Source organism: Camelina sativa, chromosome 19 (assembly GCF_030686135.1).
Source record: "Camelina sativa cultivar CO46 ecotype springtype chromosome 19, ASM3068613v1".
NCBI lineage: Eukaryota > Viridiplantae > Streptophyta > Magnoliopsida > Brassicales > Brassicaceae > Camelina > Camelina sativa.
The window spans coordinates 11,421,122-11,439,693 of NC_141898.1; the positions used below are offsets into that span (position 1 = coordinate 11,421,122).

Here is an 18,572-nt window from a genome sequence, read left to right on the forward strand (position 1 = left end):
TACTAAATCTAAGAAACTTAATCAAAAGAATCAACAAGAGTTTACAAATAGAGAATATTCTCGTAACACTGTTTTCTTCTCCTCTTAAATCGAACAGTCAATGATCAAACATATGATCATCAGAACTAATACAAACAATATTAACAGAATCGAATCTCTGGAATTATAAGCGAAACAATAACATCCTATCTTAACACTTGAGAAGATAAAACGGAGCTTTTGACTCGTGTCCTGTTCTGAACCTTATCACATTCTAGTGCCTGATGCGCTTTCGTTCTCCGAGGTTTGAACCTTTTCATCCAGTCTTGACTCTTAAGATTTTGTGGATATGCTTATAATTTGGTTTACGAGTGTCTAGACGCATCCTCATGCAACTGCGTTGTCCTCACATTAGGATCATCCTGCACAGTAATGACCATGAACAAAAAGATGACCAATTGATATATATAGGAAAAGAAAAAAGAGTGATCTTTTATTACACAACTGCAATAGTTTACCGGGATATCGTAAGGGTAATTGGGAGGCCGGAAGAAATCTACTCCCTAGAAGAAACAACAAAGTAAGAGCATTAGTAGACTTTTTTAGTACTTGTTTGGGAGGCTTGTTAAAGATTGACAATGCTCATGAAAGCACAGAGAAATAGGTAGGGTACCGGTCCATGGATGCCTTGCTGAGCACCGTAGTAACTGTCGTAACTTGGTGCTAGCGAGTTCAACTGTCGCTACAGAAAACCAGCCGGGATTTTTTTTTTATCCAAAGTTAATGAAAGAAAAAAACAGCAGAAGCTACTTTTACACATATGTCATGGTCGATTTTCATACCAATCCTTGCATTGTTTGTTGACTCCCATAGAAATTATCGCGAGTTGGCGCCATTAAGTTCAGCTGGACCTGTAAAACACACATATCAGAACATACTACATACATAAATCTCAATCTATAAGTGAATAAAAATGCACTTATGTTATGCTTTTTTACCATTCCTTGTACGCTCTGCTGTGTTCCATAATAACTTTCTATGCTGACTGCCCTTGAGCTCAGCTTTCCATAATAACTTTCCTGCGATTACAAAATTGGGATATGAAATACTAAGGCGACTTGAGTTTTAAAGAGGCTTGCTACGACATGTCAACAAAGACAGACCATCTGTTGCAAGCTTTCTGGCGGTGCAACTGGCATAACCTCCGGCTCTGAGTTCACCTGGAATTATGTATTCAGGATCATCAGACTTGCAAAGCATAAAAACGCAAAGCCAACAAAATCCTTAAGCTGTCTACATAGAGAGGTAGTAAACAAGAAATTACTTTTCTTTTCTTAGTTGGATTCTTTTTCTTGCTTGTCTTGCCTGCATTTCTGCTCTGGTTATCCTCCTCGACAGAAATCAGACCTTGAGTTGGTGACGTGACCACATCTGGAAGACTTCTGCCAGAAGTATTAATACCAGCACAGTTTCCTAAAGCTCCTTCAATAGCACCGAATGCAATATTGTAACTCTCTTGAGAGAAGGATGCCTCTTCAGTCAGCTTTAGTGCTCGTTGGCACAAATCATTATACCGTAGCAGCCTAGTCTGCAACTGCTGAGGTTCTCCTGGAAAATGCCGGCTCTTTGCATCTTTTGTCCACCGTTTCAATATGTACTGCGAGGGGATGGAAGAAAGATGACAACACTGAAGAACATTAAGAGTGTGTCTGCAAAGATAGCCTTTATACTCAAATAAACGACAGTTGCAGGAGACTTCAGCCTTCGCTTGGTTCCATGTTACCACGAAGTCCTGCTCGTTTTCAAAATCCTGAACTCTAAAAGTAGAGCATGTGGTATCTCGGCCCTCCTCCCTGGGACTACACGCGATTGCACCCAAAACTTCAATTTGGAACTTTTTGAATACTGCAGGAGTATAGACTTCAGAGACACTCTTCTCAAATGGTGATGGAGACTTCAATGCTGGCTGTTTGTTCCACGTTTCAGAATCAGCTTTGGCTTCTTCTTCACATCTATCTTGCAAAATTGTATCGTATAGTTTCAAAAATTCTAGTACACTAGTCTTCTTATGCATGTACTTGTCAAAGAAAGCATTAATACTATCAGCTCTTTGAGATGTTGACATCCCTGCCAGAAGCACATCAGTCATGTAGGTCGGTGCCCATTTCTTGCGGTCTTCATATAAAGAATGCATCCATTGATCTTCTTTGAGGCCGAATCTAGCAAGATTCTTCCACCACTTTCTCGCAAAGTCTTCTTCTTTCCATGATTTATAGATGCATTTCTCAAACTTTGGCATAAAATTATCATGTTCCTTAATAACTTGACCAAGATTCTCAGAAACCTTCATCAATACATGCCAAAGAAAAAGGCAATGTCGTGTATTGGGGAAGATTTCGGGAACAATGGAGTTCATTACAGCGTCTAGCTCAGTGATCAAAACCTTTGGAGCTTGTCCCCCCATCGCTCTCAGCCAGGTTTCCATCAACCAAGAAAACGTTGCTGCACTCTCATCGGATATCAAGGCACACCCAAGGACCATATACTGGTAGTGCTGGTTGACTCCAACAAAAATAGCAAGTGGCATCTTGTACTTGTTTCTCACATAGGTGGTGTCTAGAGAAACAACATCGCAAAAACTGCCATAGTTATGCCTGCTCTTTGCATCTACCCAAAATACATTCTTCACTCGCTGATCCTCCCCCAGATCTACCGCATAGAAGAAGTTGGAATTCAAAGTTTGCATCCGTGACAAGAAGTCAAGCAGGATTTTAAAATCCCCTGTCTCCACTGATACAGTCCTTCCTTTCTCAAAAGAACTTTTCGAATCGCTTTTTAGGCTGATAGTTTTGTATTCAGCAAACTGTTTAGCCATTGCAGCATAGATCTTTCTAGTCTGTTCACTCACAGCTTGTGCAGGTAAAAGCTCATGATTATGCTCCCTCACAAAGCTGTGAATAACCCATTTCCCATCAGGCCTTCTCTTAACATGCATACTAGCTTTGCAGTCAGTTTTTGCACACGTTCGCCGACCAGCCATATTATCCGGGTCCTGCTTGCTCTGCCTAGCTCGTGGCCTATTAAAAGATTTGTCATATTCTCTTTTAGTACCATACCTGGAGCAAGCAAACTTGGCATCAATAAACTCTCTAGTAGTTTTCGACCTACGACTGTTCTGTATCGCAGTATTGAACCCAATAGCTCGAGAATACTCCTGGTAAAACGAATACGCTTCACCGTGAGACTCAAACTCCATACCATTGAGAGGCTCAAGGTTCATCATACCCTCAGTGTAGTCAACCAAATCCCCAGGTGGAAGACTCATGCCAAGACTGTCATCAGTATGTACCTCGACAGTAACATCCTCAATTTTGCCAATATCAATATCTTCTTCTTCATCAGCAGCAGCAGCATCGTGAAGTTTGTGGTCATTCTGTAACACATTATCAAGTCCTCTATCTTCATCATCATCTCCTTTGCATAGGTCACCTGAATGCAGTCGAAGATCTATATCCATGACAAGAAATTTTCCTAGAACACAATCAAAGAATCCATCAAAATCAAACCTTTCAAGGATTTTTGTGCTTACAATTGCAGGGGAAAAAAAACGTAACTTGGAGCTAAATTATTAGTGGGTAAATCATAAGATATACGAATTGTCAAATCAAATTCCAAAAAACTGATCAAAAACACTGTGTAACACATCATTTCTTGTGGGTTCATTCACTACAGAACAAAACAAAAACTAAAAAATGAAACTTTTTTTTAATATACCTCGTACGAAACAGAGAAGATATACGAAACAAAGATGAATCGAGAACAGAAACTGAGAAAAGCACCTCTCTTTCTGTAATCTCGAGGAAGAGGAGTAAGAAGATGAATCGAGGAAGAAGAAGAAGAAGAAGAAGGCACGCGCCAATCGGGTGCGAGTTGGCGTTTCGATCTGCGAAAAGGGGAGATAGAGAGAAGAAGAGGAGAGAAAAGAGGAGAGAAAAGAGAAGAAAAATTTGGTGAGTGGTGTTCACGCGATCTGAGGAAGCGAGTGGGCGGAAGATCCACGGATTCGTTCGTCTTTGAGTTTTCTAGGGTTTCTTCTCTGTGTCTAAACGCAATGCATCACACCATGTTTTTGGTAATAATATAATATCTTTTCATTTTTGATTATTTTTTAATTAATAAAACCAACTTTTTGTGTTCGCAATTTTACACAAACACTGCGCACGCGTTGCGCGTGCCAAAACTTCTCGTGGGATGAAAAGACAAAAATATAAACGTTAGAGAGGAAGCGTGAATAATGACATGATGAGATTATTAGATAGGGTCCGGTTTTAGAAATTGCTAGACGTTAGTCGGACAGTCAAGGTGGATCTAGCGTCGAACGAGAAAATCAGAGATTAAACGGGGATTAATCGGGGACTAGTTTTAGGGTTATTTTATTAAATTAATAATAAAATAAAAATATATAGTATTAAATATATGTATAATTCTGTTTATGTTAAAATAAAAATATCAAATAAAATATAAAACTATAATATTGTCTTTAAAATTACGGTAAACACATAAAAATGTAATTTAAAAAAAAATTATGATTTTCATTAAAAATTTGTACATTAATTATTATAAAACATTATAAACTCTTAATTTAAATGACTAAATAACAAAAAAATACATATTTGATTTATATTTGGCTCTAAAAATAATTATTATATACAAAATTAAGCGGAAAGTAATCAGATTATACGGGTTATAATCAAATTAGACAGATAAATTTAGATAATTGATGCTAGGCGGAGATTGGTCATTAATCGAGACGAAGAAAATGGACCTAGCGATTTTACGGGGCGTAATCGGTACTAGGTGGAGATTTTTAAAACTGGGGATAAGGGCCATAGGGTCATCGACTAGACTTATTAAGTTATTTTAGGATTCTTCTACAATTTGGTTTGGTTTTGGTCCTTTGTACCATAACGATTACTGACTTTGTTTCAACTATTTTAGTTTTTTTTTTGGGGTCAAAATTTCAATAATTTTTTTTTTTGGGTTCAAAATTTCAACTACTTTGTTTCACTTATGAGAACCACTCTAACAATTACTAAATCGAAGTAGATAAAAAAATCTGTTTACAGCTTTTTTAAGTAACTTAATTTTAGTTTTTGAATAATTTAGTATAATATTATTTAGCTGCTATAATATTATCAACCATGGAAAAAATACCAATTTTATAAGACTTTTTTTTTGTCAACCATTGAGCCATAAACTGGCCGGCCTATTAGCCAAATTCCTACATTCGTAGGAGCCGGGACTCGATCCCGGGTGTGATGATGCCTTTTACAAATGGACTTACCTCCTGTCACTGCGCTAAGATCATTTCACTAATTTTATAAGATTTTTACAATGGAAATATAAAAAATTACGATGAACTACAAAAAAAATTGTTTGATCATTTTAAAATTGATAAGCTATAAATAGTATGACAAAAAAAGCTATAAATAGTATGACAGGTTTATGTAATTTTGTATTCCACAAACTCATTAAGTAATATTTTTAATAGTCAAAATTTTTTATTTCCTAATTTTCTTTACATATTACTATATTAGCTAATAGAATATGAACAATTGAAAACCATACATTATGAATTCAAAATAAAATCCATAAAAGAAAAAAGCACAATCAAAAGCCAATAGCCCTTCTATAGCTAGTTTGAATCACTTCTTCTATTTAATTTTTGTACACACAGTAATTAATTATGCCTCACACACAAAAAAAAAACTATAAATATAATTAGTCCACTAATGCTAAATTAGTAAATTGCTAATAAGTCAGGTCAAACAATTTCGACTTCAATTATTTGACTAAACCAAACCCACAGTAAGACTGTTGTAACAGAGAGAGAGAGAGAGAGACCAAACTTTTTCCCCCGAGCAACAAAACACTCTTCACTTGATCGCTTCAGGCGGTGGCGACGACGGCAACGTGACGGAGACGTTGTCAGAAATTATAGGTTTTTTTATACTGACTTAATTGTTTCTTGCTATTGGAGAAGAAGAAGGTATGGTGAGGAAACACGGTTGGCAACTTCCTGCTCACACACTTCAGGTAAAAAAAAAATTGGTTTCTAGAATCTTCTCAATCGAATAGTCACGAATTGCTCTGATTTCAACTGGGTTCTGTGTATTATTCTCTCAGGTGATTGCGATTACTGTGTTTTGCTTGTTGGTGGTTGCTTACTATGCTTTCTTCGCTCCTTTCGTTGGAGGTCGTATTTGGGAATACGTTTTGATTGGTGTTTACTCTCCTGTGGTATGTTTTTTAATACTTCCTTCTTAAACATGATGTATATTGATATTGATGATGCATTTATGAATCTGACAGCTTTAAACGTCTATGTATCATGTGTTGTTGTTGTAGGCTCTTCTTGTTTTCGTTTTGTATGTTCGTTGTACTGCAATCAATCCTGCGGATCCAAGAATCATGTCTATATTTGATAAAGGCGTGATTGGAGATGACATGGGTCGTGCCTTGTCCAGGGATTTTGATGATACTGGGAGTCAGTTGCAGGCTTCTCCTTCTGTTGTCAGCAGGAGTTCTAACTTTGCAGCAAACTCTAGTGTCAAAGGTTCTGTTGGAGAAGGAGATGCTCAAAGAGTGGAATCTGTTCCTAGGAAATCTTGCTATAATCCTCTGGCTATCTTCTGCTTAGTCTTTGTTCTTGAAGACTGTCGTAGGAAGGAAGAGACGGCTGAACAACAAGGAAATAGTGAAGAGGCTTTGTTTTGTACATTGTGCAATTCTGAGGTATGGTAACATGGTTCCAAACTTCAGGAAGCTATATCAAGTCCCCGTGGTTGTATATGACTTGTGTACCATACATGTATGCTCTTTAATATGAAAACTTGATAATGTATGAGCAGTAGATAATACTAAATAGTTTTAGAAAGTCTAGGGAAAGAATTTTTCCTCAGAATTTAGTTAAATGTGTATGTATTTTTGTTCTGAACTATGTATGTTTAACAGGTACGCAAGTTCAGCAAGCATTGTCGGAGTTGTGATAAGTGTGTTGATGGTTTCGACCATCATTGCAAGGTAACATTCTGATGTTTCGATTGTTTTCTTGCAATCAGTTGCCCTTTTCTGAACATTTGGTTCAGTTGATGACATAGTTTTAATAATTGCTACAGTGGCTTAACAATTGCGTCGGCCGTAAAAACTACATGACTTTTGTCTCTCTGATGAGTGCCGGTCTTCTCTGGGTATGTTTATACCTTACCTCGTATCTGTTATTTTTTTGTACTTATTTCTCACTGAACCACTAACACGTTACGCTTATTCCCTCCTCAGCTCATTATTGAAGCAGCAATTGGAATTGCAGTTATAGTGCGTGTATTTGTTAATAAGAAGAGCATGGAAACTGAAATTGTCGATAGACTTGGAAATAGTTTCTCTCGTGCACCTTTTGCAGCAGTTGTTGTAAGTGTATTCTTGGTGTGATACCGTTGCTTTGAGGTTAGCTTCTGTCGTCAATGTTCTTAATGTCATCTGCTATTATGTAGGGTCTTTGCACTGTTGTTTCCATTCTGGCATGTTTTCCGCTGGGTGAACTTCTTTTTTTCCACATGCTCCTCATCAAAAAGGTCAGTGGGAGAGAAGCTACTTCTGATATTAGTCACTTATAATTTCTGACAGTTAGATATCGTGCTAAGACTTTTTTAAAAGATAGAAGTGACTAGCTCTAGAGATCCATGCTCTCCATATATTGTTTCCTAATTAAGAAGCTCTAACTATTGTATTAAACTTATGTCTATAATTTTGTTTATATCTCGATGATGGCTTGTTCTAGTATATGCATTTGTGAACTTCTCTTCTGTTTAACACTGACAGGGAATTACAACATATGAGTATGTTGTGGCAATGAGAGCCATGAGCGAGGTGCCAGATGGAGCATCTGTTGACGAAGAAATCCAGAATGTGCTCTATTCTCCCACCGGGTCTGCCACAACCGGCTTTAGTGGTGGAAGTTCTCTTGGTCTACCATACAAGGGGGTCTGGTGCACTCCACCTAGAGTATTTGATAATCAGGTAACTTTATCTTTTCCAAAACATGCAACTATTCTTGTTTCATCGCATGTCTTATCTCTTGTGAAACGCACTAGAGTTTTTGTTGCAATAGTTGGGTTATATAATTCATATACATCATTTGCATATCTAGTTATCCATGGGATCAATCCCTATGTATAAACTTGAAATGTATGAATTGTTGGCATACATATATTGCTTAATCTGAGATTATGTTCAGGTATCGACTTGCCATTTTTACTCATTATCTCTATGTAGGATGAAGTCATTCCACACTTAGACCCTCGCATGGTACCATCGACCGTAGACCCAGATGCACCTGGATCAGAGAAAGGCGCCAAGGCTCTGAAAAGACCCGTCAAACGTAATGCATGGAAGCTTGCAAAGTTGGATCCAAATGAAGCTGCAAAGGCAGCTGCCAGAGCCAGAGCATCGTCATCTGTCTTAAGACCGATAGATAATCGCCATTTACCTGATAATGAACTTAGTTCCATTGGCACGGTTAGTATCATCAGTAGTGTCAGCACAGATGCACATATGTCTACGAGTAAAGAGATACGGAACAATGATCTAAGGTCATCTCTTTCTAGAAACTCGTTTGCTCCAAGCCAAGGTAGCCGGGATGAGTATGACACAGGCAGCCATGGTATGAGCAATCTTAGCAGCCCAAGCCATGTTCACGAGTCTGTCACACTTGCTCCACTCCCTCAGAATCCTACAGTAGTTGGCCATCGCTTCACTGCAACAACCCATCACATGCACTCAACTTTTGATGATAAGGTGTTGCACAGAGGAAACGACGCTAATCCACTATTTCTCTCTGCTCCTGCAACTTCTAATCTGAGGGATGTGAGAAAGACATCAGTTGTTTGGGATCCAGAAGCTGGGAGATATGTATCAGCTCCTGTAACTACAACATCTGAGGTTCGCAACAGGTTGCTAAATCCTAGCTCACAAACAGCCAACGTTCAGAATCAGAGACCCATTCTTCCATCACAAGAGTCTTCATCTGGATCAACAGCACTAAGGGATCCTCTTCCGCTGCTCCAATCCGAGAGAAGACTGACATATACAGGTGATTCTATCTTCTATGGAGGCCCACTGATTAATATTCCGACTAGAGATACCCCAAGAACCGGAAGGGGGTCAGTAAGAGAGGTACAAGACAGATTGGCATCAACAGTTCATCGTGATGCAAGATTCAGAAGGAGTTCAACCTCAAACCAGCTTCCGGTGTTTACCCCTGGAGTTCTTGGTACAAACTCCCAACCCGGTTCTAACATCAAGTAGATACACCGGTTGTATTTCTTTAAAGGCTCTGGATCTTCTACAAAACGCCTTCCCCATTCCTGAAGAGGCTCAAAATCAATGGGTTCTGTGCTGTGTTGCTGGAACTCTGAGGATTGAATTTTGAGTCTTCGAGTCACTGGAATCTGTGCGAAGTTAGCGGTCATTCTCACTGTTAGAGTAGAACTAGTTTTCTTCCATGGATGTGAGCTTCTTACAATTGGTGCTTCTTGTAAACTCAGAAATCCGAAATGTCCACACTTTTGATTCTTCCAGAGAAACTCTCATGTATATGTTGACATTTTGTGCGCTGCACTTTCATGTCTAGAAATTGTTCACTTAAAAAAACCATTCTTATGAAAAAATTTCATCACTCTTTCATAATTTATAACGTATACAAGACAACGTACTATATAATCACATTGAGAGGGAATCCCCACTCCCAGCATAAAACCGCAAAGGTTTGACGAATGTACACCTTGAGAAAGCTCATATAACTTAAGTAATAACACTACTTACCGATCCATATAAGAAATCCAAAATCACTCCAGAGAACCATGGACAAAAAGAAAAGGATGGCTAATATATAAATAACAACAACAATGAAGGCAGAGAGAGACGCCAATATAGCATCTTTCTCTTCTTGATTGATCGATAAACCAAGCAAATCTCTCATCTGGAAACCATTGTGTTCTGTTTCTCCCATGGCCTTTCGCCTTTTTTTTGTGTTTTCTATCCGTTCATCAGATGCTGTGTATGTACAGAACGATGGGAGAGGGAATTGGGATGACAGTTCTCAAGCTACACACTTAACAGGGCTATGCGAGCCTCTGTTTTATCGGGTCGGAGTTACGTCTTCTCTGGTTTTGGGCAGATTTTTCCTCAACTACTTTGTGAGAGGTTGGCGTGAGTTTTCCCGCTGGGTTGGCTTTAGCTGACTGAGATCCTAAATATTTTCCTGTTCAAAAATATTCACAATTTTGACTTAAAAGGACAATGGGAACAAACAGACTGATTTGAGTCCTGGTATACTATCCACTGACACATTAGATCAGATTTGTGGGTTCTACTAAACTGTGGTTTGTAATTTTAGGACCAATGCAAACTGATTCCCCCATCACTATCAGCATGTTGATTAGACTATTCATTCTCTCAATTATAAAAATGAAAACGACAAACTGTTTCCTAGGCGTAGAGAAAGAAATCTGACCATTGTTTGGCAGAGATAAGCGTTCCTTTGAAGATCTAATTGGCTCTCTTGATCTTTCTTTTGGATTGCTGTGCGATCTTGGACCAGAACCAGGCTTTGAGTTAACTTCTACAGCAAGATCGTCTTTAGCAGGCTTTGACTTAGCCTTGGATACCACTGGAATGCTTGAAGATATTCCAGGAGAAGACGAAGTACCATCTGACTGACATGGGCCGGTCATCTGACTTGAAACACCGGATACAAGATTTGAAGTGTTTGGCATCTTGCTTGCACTTTTCATCTGCGTTTTATGCACATTCTCAGACTGCTCCACACTGTTTTCACCTAATTTCGCATCATCCCTGAGGTTACTGTCAAGAAACCGGTTCTCCCATGGACGAACAGCCATCCATCTTTCCAACCAGTTCCATCCCCAGTTGTTTTTGTCAGGTTGAAAGCCACTGTGAGCAGATAACTGTCGAGTTCCTGCCTGCCACTACAAGAGAGCATCCTATGTGAGAGAGAAATCCCTTCACAACCACAAAGAAACTACACCATTGGACACTGTTATTAATGGTGGCATAGGTAAAATAGAAACACTTATACGGAAAGAAAAATGACCAAAAAGGTTTAGCAGAAAAAAAGAACACTTTGCAGAAGAAAGTTAAGAAAACAAGACAAAAGAACACTTAAGTAGGCAGCTTCAGATTTGCAAGTCATAGTGATTGGTTAAGAATTGGTCCAAAGAAAGAGAACCAGTGAGAACCAGACTGACAATTCAGGGAAAGCTATGAACAAATTCAAACAATTATTTCTCAACTAGAATAGTGAACCTGATGAGTCAAAGCATATGCCATAGCCCTCTCACGCTTAGCTGCAGCTTCCTGCCTCTTTAGCAGCTTGGCTTGGATTTGTTGAACAGATCCAATGCTATCGCACCAACCTTCCTGAGATATGATAACAAATAGTCATGTTAACCACAAAATCAACAAATACAAATTTTGTAAATAACTGAGACAAGTGACCATCACCTCTATTTCTCGAACTCGGGATTCATCAGCTAGCTGTTGCTGAAGTGTCTGCTGACCCGTTTCACTTTCCAATTCCAAGGCGAGACGAACACGTCTTGCGCGTACACGAGCCTGAACTCTTACCAACGCTTGCATGCATCGAAGCGTTACAGCAGCTTGTTTTCTCACAGCATGCCCTCTAACAAGTGCTTGAAGTCTAACCAATCCCTTCAACGCTCGTAAAGCCCTTCTAGCCTAAAAAAACGTATCATTTTTTATTCAGTCCAGTCAATGGTATACAGAAATGAAGGGAAAGAGATTATATAAATCACAAGCATGCATAAATCTGTAATAAGCCCTTTAGGACATAATCTATATCATTAGCAGATCATAAGTAAGGCATGCCATGAAGAAGACTTAAAGGAAACAAAAAAGATCAACTCCATAAGGCGAATTGATACCAGAAATCCTCGATAAGCTGTTTGAATACGCGTTGCAGCTTGATGTTCCCTACTTTGTTCTTCATAAGCTGTGCCCCCATATGACTGTAGTGAAGTTGATGTAGACACCCCAGTATCGATCACACTACGCGTATTGGAATCTTCAAATCCATCTTGAAACTTTTCAAAATCGAAATCAACTGAATTGTTTCTCCCGAACCTACTCTTGGACGCCACCTTCACCTTTCCATCAGTTAAACAAATATATATAATGCAAATACAGACATGAACCAACAACATTGGCATATAATCAAAGATAGAAAGAGACACACTTGTAATCAATTAAAACATAAAGTACTCACATTTTCATCCTTCTTTGAAGACTTAGACTTATCAGATTTCTTAAAACCAACCAAAGCTTTAATCCATCTCCCTGAAGCACCCATTGTATCAACAAACCTACAAGGTTCCGCAATTAGCTACTGAATTATTCAATCCGTAAAGTAAAAAAGCTTTGATTGCAGGGCAGAGTACTAATAAGCAGTTTGTACTGATATACATACACCCAGAAACAAAAAGAAGGAAACTTCAATTGAGTCACTCAAAAACTCTTCTACCAAGAATTTTAGTAATGAACACTTAACAAACAGACAAACTTTGGAAGATTGAGAAACGAAGAGACAACATCGAGAAGGGTACTTTTTTACCGACGGAGAAGTGAAAAGATCGGATCTTTAGAGAGTGTGGTGGTGAGTGTCGTCTTCTTGATCTTTCTCAGTCCTATCACTGAGCGTCTTTCTCGCTTACTTTTTCTCTCTCTATACAAAAAAAGTCCATTCTTTTTTGGCTCTCTCTCTCTAGAGCTATGTCTATGTGTGTGACAAAAATGTTACAGATAGATAGAGAGATAGGAATTGAATCAAATTGATTGACTTGCTTAATTAAAAATTGGATTTTTTTTTTTTAATTATCGTTTCGTTTCCCTCTTCCTCAGAGATCCGATTGATTGAATGATAGATTAGATTGCACGCCGTACGCGTGCTTTATGCTTCAGCGTTTATTGACTTGTAAAACGGCAAGCAGTTTATTTACTGTATGTTTCTTTTAAGCTCTCTATTCCTTTTAATTAATGCTTCCATTAATGTATATAGTAAGATTACAAATAATAAAGGTTCTTTCTCTTACTGCACTGGGATATTTGGATGAAGCCAAAAAAGTTTTTTTTTTTTTTTTTAATATTGTGTGATGTGTTGTCATTTTAGGCATGTTAATTAGAGCCAAAGTTCGCGGGCTGGCCCGGTTCAGCCCAAAAAACACTAAGTTCGGACTTAAATTATATGTCCAAAAAAAATCAGGTTTTTTAGGTTCAACCCATTTGGTCTATAGGATTTTTCGGGTTTTGCCCGACTGGGCTCTGACCAACCCAAAAAATTGTTTAGCAAATATATGTGTACTTTTTTGTTAACATTTTTGTTTGATTGCAATTTTAATTAATGATTTATTGTAAATAAAGTTTAAAACTCTAATCAAAGTTTTTATATTTACTTAATACTTTTAAAATATTTATCTATAATATTTTATATGAATGATATATTGTTTTATTTGGTTAAAGTATTAAAATTTTGATTGATTTTTTTTTATAGCGCATCTTTAAACACTGCTTTTTAAGGTTTATAAATTTGAATTTTTGATCTTTAAAATAAGCCCGAAAAACATGTAACCCTGTTAGGGCCGGGCTTGGCTTTGAAATATAGGTTCGGAAATATTTCAGGTCGGATCGGACCAGGCCGAGCCAACCCGATTGTAATGTCAGCTATTCTATGATGTGACATTGTGACTAATTTTGTATTGTTTTACATATTTAGGAATATTTTTTTTCAGTAGGTAGTCTAATAATTTCTTTGAAAAATTAGATAAATTATTGTGGTGGTGAATAAGGGTGAATTAACCAAACTAGCCACTCTATATCTTCAAATTTGAAGTATGTACTTTTATCAAAAATAATAATGATATTTGTTAAATCAAAGTATTATCATGAATTATGAACAATGTTTTGATATAAAAATTTTAAAATGAGATACAAATAAAATAATAAGCGTGATTTTTAAATTATTTAATAATGTATAATTGAAAGAAAAACAAAAAACTAAGTTATGTGCCTAAGTAATTGCAAAAATGTAAAGTTAGTTTGTGCATATATATCCCTATGTATTATAATGTGATCATTATGTTCTTGCTGTTTAAATTAATATTCTAAAAAGTTTTATCTCTATTGAAATTAGAATATATAAACATATTAAAATATTATGTTTCTGTTGTATAATATTTTTAAACATAACATTTAATATCACTGCTGTATTTCTGTTAGACATAAAATTTAATACTTTGATACCAAACAAAAATGAAATATGTAGTCAAACTTGGGATAAATGTATTTCTAGTTGGCTAAATGAAGAAGAGCATCTAAATTCATTTATATAAAATAAAACCAAAAAAGGAACATTATAATAAAATAAAATGGCTCAATGACACGTCACTGAACAAAATCAAATGGAACTCAAAGAGATATTTTTTATTGATTCATAACGCCATCATCATCCTCTGTTTTAACCAATCTCAGCTCTCCAGGATTCTTCATACTCTCGCCTTCGAACAAAAAAAATGGTTGTCATCAACAGCCTCCGACGCTTGGCCCGTACAACTCAGGTTTCTTCAACTTCTTTAACTCAACTTTGTCGTTTCCATCTTCGTCGCGCTTAGTTGTAGATCAAGATTCAGAATAACATTGAAATGCGTAAAACTTGTGTGGCTGATAAAAAAGTGATTTTTTTTTTTTTTTCAAACATACAAGATTTACCTGGATCAAGATTTTTTTAAAAAGGTCATATCTTTTTGGGTATATACTGTTTAGGATTCTCCAGTAATCATGGTACAAGGTTTTCAAATATTATATTTTTATATAAATGTGAAACCAATAATTTTCTTGTGGTGAATAGTGTTTTATATATATAGTGATGTGGTTCATAGCTTTTAAACATCAGTGCTAATAAGCTCTCTCTCTCTCTCTCTCTCTCTTTTCTCATGGCAGGTTAATTTGCACAGTAGGTATGCAACATGCATATCTGGGAACTCTACTTCTAGGAGGATCTTCACTACAGAGGCATCACCTGAGAAGCAAAATTCAGTTGGGTGAGTGTTTTTTTTTTTAATATTATGATGCTTGAGGGTTGAAAACTAAAGGCTTTTTTAGGTTCAACGAGACATGAATAGTGGTAATGTGATTTTGGTTAAGAGCAGGTCTAAGGGGCATGATATGCTTGCACCTTTTACTGCTGGATGGCAGAGTGCTGATGTACATCCCTTGATCATTGCTAAGTCTGAGGTACATATCAATATGTCATCATCGTTGTACTATGCTAAATTGCTAATTGTTGGTTCAAACGGTTATGTAATAGTGTGGGATTCTTCTTACAGGGAAGTTATGTGTTTGATGACAATGGTAAAAAGTATCTTGATTCTCTCGCTGGTCTTTGGTGTACTGCCTTAGGTAATCTTCCTTCTATTACTACACCTGTCTTGATGTTTCTCTTTGTACATACCTCTGGACATTTGTGCAAGTGTTACCATTATGTCATTGATTCAGTCTCTCACTGATACTCAAATTTTTGCAGGAGGAAATGAGCAACGGCTTGTTTCTGCAGCTGTTGAGCAGTTGAAGACCTTGCCATTTTATCACTCCTTTTGGAACCGTACTACTAAACCTTCTCTGGTACTTGAGAGTTTTTGTTTCGATGTCATTATTATGATGTTTTTCTACAGTCTGCTGCTACTTTATGTGAGCTGTTAGGACTCAGGGCAGTAGACTTGATGCCAATCATAGAGAATTTAATCACTGTTCTGTTTTTCCTCCTAAAACAGGACCTTGCTAAGGATCTTTTAGACATGTTCACGGCCAACAAAATGGCCAAAGCATTCTTTACAAACAGTGGATCAGAAGCCAATGATACCCAGGTTTCTATAACTATACGCAGTATCTTGATCACTTATTTCCTAATCTGTTGTCCTGTACTCCTGTAAGAGATATTTATGAATCTCTTGTATGTATAATGCAGGTAAAGCTGGTTTGGTATTACAATAACGCACTTGGAAGGCCCGAGAAGAAAAAATTTATCGCTAGAAAGAAATCGTGAGAAAGAATATATGCTTGTTATTTCTCGTTTGACTGTTTTGATAAGATTTTTTAAGTGTTTATAAGTTCGGTGTTACGATTTCAGGTACCATGGCTCCACTCTTATATCAGCAAGTTTGTCCGGGTAGGATATATATAGATCTTCAGATATTCTTCTTATCTGTGGTAAAGATTCCTTTTATTTGCTTAACAAATTTATCTGTTGTTCCAGCCTTCCGGCGCTGCACCAAAATTTTGATTTACCTGCACCATTTGTGCTACACACAGATTGCCCTCATTATTGGCGTTTCCATCTTCCAGGTATCAGTGATTTTTCACTTCCATTTTAAAAGAAGAGTATTGTTTTTTAGTTTAGCCGTGGAATTGTTTGCGCAGGCGAATCGGAAGAGGAGTTCTCAACCAGATTAGCCAAAAATTTAGAGGATCTTATCATCAAAGAGGGGCCAGAAACTGTAAACATAATTTACTTATGTGAATTTCAGTCTTTATGCATTAAAGATGATGTTGGTATCGCAATCTAACAGAAATATCTTCTTACTAGATTGGTGCTTTTATAGCTGAGCCAGTCATGGGTGCTGGGGGTGTGATACCTCCACCTGCTACCTACTTTGAAAAGGTCATTTTCTGAAACGTTGTTGGTATCAAGTACCACTAGAATGATTATGTGGTTTAGTGGTTAGATCTTTGTGGATGTGATATTGGGCTCTTATTGCCATTCCAATTTCTCTTTCTGTGTTGCAGATCCAAGCTGTTGTTAAGAAATATGATATCTTGTTCATCGCTGACGAGGTATGTGCATATGAAACTATCAGTCCACACACAGGATCATGACCCCAAAATTGATCAAGAAGAAGATATAATATTATCCTTTTTCATTTTGTTTGGCCTTTAAGGTGATATGTGCATTTGGAAGGCTCGGAACAATGTTTGGCTGTGACAAATACAACATCAAGCCAGATCTTGTGTCCTTAGCTAAGGTGAGATTTTGCAAGCTGATTAGTAGCTTTTTGGCTCTGTTGGCAAAATATCCCTGACATGTTGTAAATGTTATTAAAATGCAGGCACTCTCTTCAGCATATATGCCGATTGGAGCCATTCTTATGAGTCAAGAAGTGGCAGATGTCATCTATTCCCAAAGCAACAAACTAGGTACTTTTGTAAACTAATAAATGTTCACCGTGGTAGTCGTATTCCAATGTTCTGATCTTACAATGCTGGTTAAAAACTTTTTATATTTTCAGGTGCTTTCTCGCACGGATTCACTTATTCTGGTCATCCAGTTTCATGTGCCGTAGCAATTGAAGCATTAAAGATATACAAGTAAGCTTTTGTCACTTTGCTCGTTCAATTTAAGTGAGCCAGTTTTTAGATTGTAATTTGCCATAAACTCAGAACCTGACACTCAAGTGATATTAGTTTCTCCTTTTTCTATTCTTACTGCACTTTTTTGACGTTTCATATATTTTTTATATTACAGGGAGAAGAACATACCAGAGTATGTCGCCAAAATTGCCCCAAGGTTTCAAGATGGTCTTAAAGCTTTTGCCTCTAGTAGTCCTATTATTGGAGAGGTACACGAGTTCTCTTGGTCTTTACTTACAAGTTTTTGTCTTTTAGAAGTATTTGACTAACAGCATTTGGGATGGTTGCTAGATAAGAGGAACAGGTTTGATTCTTGGGACTGAGTTTGCGGACAACAAATCCCCGAACGAACCATTTCCACCAGAATGGGGTAAAATCTCTCTCTCTCTCTCTCTTTCTCTCATGACCAAACAAAAAGTCTCATTCTCCTTAACTCATTACCATACTAAATCTCTACACCATATTCAAATGATGTTCACAGGTGTTGGCGCATACTTTGGAGCTGAGTGCCAGAAGCGAGGGATGTTAGTCCGTGTTGCAGGTGATAGCATTATGATGTCTCCACCGCTCATTATCTCACCTGAAGAGATCGACGAGGTAAATATTTGAGACAGTATTATGTCTTTTCTTTTTCTGCTAAAAAATCTTGTGACTAGTTTCCTGAAACACTCTGCTTCTTCTTCTTCCTGCCTTGTGGTTTGTTTGATCATTTTTCCAGTTGGTATCTATCTACGGGAAAGCATTAAAGGAAACTGAAAAGAAGGTAAAAGAACTCAAGGCTCAGCACAAGAAGTAAAGAAGCAGAGAGTCTATTGATGTTGATGAAAAAAGTTTTTCTTTGTTCTGTCATCTTTCTTATGAATCGTTTTTGTCTTTACACAATTCGATAATTATATATGCATAAAATAATAAAGGTTCCAGCTTTAGCTCCTTATTTTACTCAGAACTCTCTTTTCACAACATGACTCGATCGTGAACCAAAAAAAAGAAAAAAGGAAAATTGCCTTCCTTCTATCGTGCCCACTGTCTCTAAGTTCGGTTTA

The 18,572-nt window shown here is 37.2% G+C and overlaps 4 protein-coding genes across 10 annotated transcripts; 2 read left to right on the forward strand and 2 right to left on the reverse strand.

Moving 5' to 3' along the window:
• On the reverse strand, window positions 1–4,215 carry LOC104766112 (protein FAR-RED ELONGATED HYPOCOTYL 3). 4 transcript variants are annotated; one of them, XM_019241485.2, is made up of 8 exons: window positions 3,819–4,215; window positions 1,304–3,510; window positions 1,143–1,199; window positions 978–1,058; window positions 822–890; window positions 653–721; window positions 498–542; window positions 1–401 (listed from the first exon to the last, which is right to left on the reverse strand). In XM_019241485.2, exons 2-8 carry the CDS (start codon window positions 3,494–3,496, stop codon window positions 345–347), a joined length of 2,571 nt encoding a protein of 856 aa, XP_019097030.2. In that variant the 5' UTR covers window positions 3,497–3,510; window positions 3,819–4,215; the 3' UTR covers window positions 1–344. The 4 variants fall into 4 exon arrangements, with proteins under 4 accessions (XP_019097030.2, XP_087358171.1, XP_010488232.2 ...); XM_087502045.1 differs by having other exon boundaries at window positions 653–715; window positions 3,819–4,156; XM_010489930.3 differs by having other exon boundaries at window positions 653–715; window positions 3,754–4,142.
• A 1,566-nt stretch (window positions 4,216–5,781) lies between these two features.
• LOC104767742 (putative protein S-acyltransferase 20) lies at window positions 5,782–9,778 on the forward strand. The gene is made up of 9 exons (XM_087501742.1): window positions 5,782–6,075; window positions 6,166–6,279; window positions 6,388–6,774; window positions 6,994–7,062; window positions 7,158–7,229; window positions 7,318–7,446; window positions 7,530–7,610; window positions 7,858–8,055; window positions 8,311–9,778. The coding sequence occupies exons 1-9, from the start codon at window positions 6,031–6,033 to the stop codon at window positions 9,340–9,342; spliced, it is 2,127 nt and encodes a 708-aa protein (XP_087357868.1). The 5' UTR covers window positions 5,782–6,030; the 3' UTR covers window positions 9,343–9,778.
• Window positions 9,694–13,007, reverse strand: LOC104766114 (protein IQ-DOMAIN 5). 4 transcript variants are annotated; one of them, XM_010489931.3, is made up of 7 exons: window positions 12,686–13,007; window positions 12,341–12,437; window positions 12,000–12,221; window positions 11,560–11,793; window positions 11,362–11,475; window positions 10,550–11,024; window positions 9,694–10,297 (listed from the first exon to the last, which is right to left on the reverse strand). In XM_010489931.3, the coding sequence occupies exons 2-7, from the start codon at window positions 12,422–12,424 to the stop codon at window positions 10,158–10,160; spliced, it is 1,269 nt and encodes a 422-aa protein (XP_010488233.1). In that variant the 5' UTR covers window positions 12,425–12,437; window positions 12,686–13,007; the 3' UTR covers window positions 9,694–10,157. The 4 variants fall into 4 exon arrangements, with proteins under 4 accessions (XP_010488233.1, XP_010488234.1, XP_010488235.1 ...); XM_010489932.3 differs by having other exon boundaries at window positions 12,678–12,986; XM_010489933.3 differs by having other exon boundaries at window positions 12,000–12,215; window positions 12,686–12,964.
• A 1,466-nt stretch (window positions 13,008–14,473) lies between these two features.
• Window positions 14,474–18,459, forward strand: LOC104787216 (gamma-aminobutyrate transaminase POP2, mitochondrial). Its single transcript, XM_010489934.2, has 19 exons — window positions 14,474–14,684; window positions 15,067–15,167; window positions 15,276–15,360; window positions 15,453–15,525; window positions 15,650–15,747; window positions 15,897–15,989; window positions 16,091–16,164; window positions 16,253–16,291; window positions 16,379–16,467; window positions 16,543–16,619; window positions 16,709–16,783; window positions 16,909–16,956; window positions 17,061–17,144; window positions 17,229–17,316; window positions 17,409–17,487; window positions 17,645–17,738; window positions 17,821–17,899; window positions 18,011–18,126; window positions 18,248–18,459. Exons 1-19 carry the CDS (start codon window positions 14,640–14,642, stop codon window positions 18,323–18,325), a joined length of 1,515 nt encoding a protein of 504 aa, XP_010488236.1. The 5' UTR covers window positions 14,474–14,639; the 3' UTR covers window positions 18,326–18,459.
• Window positions 18,460–18,572: the final 113 nt, after the last annotated feature.

What these genes read in the sequence shown, in the direction of transcription:
- LOC104766112 (XM_019241485.2), bottom strand. Translation starts at nt 3,496, where the DNA reads ATGGATATAGATCTTCGACTGCATTCAGGTGACCTATGCAAAGGAGAT. An exon ending in AACAAACAATGCAAGGATTG is followed by an intron (nt 722 to 821) that starts GTATGAAAATCG and finishes GGTTTTCTGTAG; the next exon opens with CGACAGTTGAACTCGCTAGC. An exon ending in ATTACCCTTACGATATCCCG is followed by an intron (nt 402 to 497) that starts GTAAACTATTGC and finishes ATTACTGTGCAG; the next exon opens with GATGATCCTAATGTGAGGAC.
- LOC104767742 (XM_087501742.1), top strand. Translation starts at nt 6,031, where the DNA reads ATGGTGAGGAAACACGGTTGGCAACTTCCTGCTCACACACTTCAG. An exon ending in TTCCTGCTCACACACTTCAG is followed by an intron (nt 6,076 to 6,165) that starts GTAAAAAAAAAA and finishes TTATTCTCTCAG; the next exon opens with GTGATTGCGATTACTGTGTT. An exon ending in CACCTTTTGCAGCAGTTGTT is followed by an intron (nt 7,447 to 7,529) that starts GTAAGTGTATTC and finishes GCTATTATGTAG; the next exon opens with GGTCTTTGCACTGTTGTTTC.
- LOC104766114 (XM_010489931.3), bottom strand. Translation starts at nt 12,424, where the DNA reads ATGGGTGCTTCAGGGAGATGGATTAAAGCTTTGGTTGGTTTTAAGAAA. An exon ending in CATATGCTTTGACTCATCAG is followed by an intron (nt 11,025 to 11,361) that starts GTTCACTATTCT and finishes GCTCTCTTGTAG; the next exon opens with TGGCAGGCAGGAACTCGACA. An exon ending in CTTATCTCTGCCAAACAATG is followed by an intron (nt 10,298 to 10,549) that starts GTCAGATTTCTT and finishes ATTTTTGAACAG; the next exon opens with GAAAATATTTAGGATCTCAG.
- LOC104787216 (XM_010489934.2), top strand. Translation starts at nt 14,640, where the DNA reads ATGGTTGTCATCAACAGCCTCCGACGCTTGGCCCGTACAACTCAG. An exon ending in TTTATCGCTAGAAAGAAATC is followed by an intron (nt 16,165 to 16,252) that starts GTGAGAAAGAAT and finishes TTACGATTTCAG; the next exon opens with GTACCATGGCTCCACTCTTA. An exon ending in CTGCTACCTACTTTGAAAAG is followed by an intron (nt 16,784 to 16,908) that starts GTCATTTTCTGA and finishes TCTGTGTTGCAG; the next exon opens with ATCCAAGCTGTTGTTAAGAA.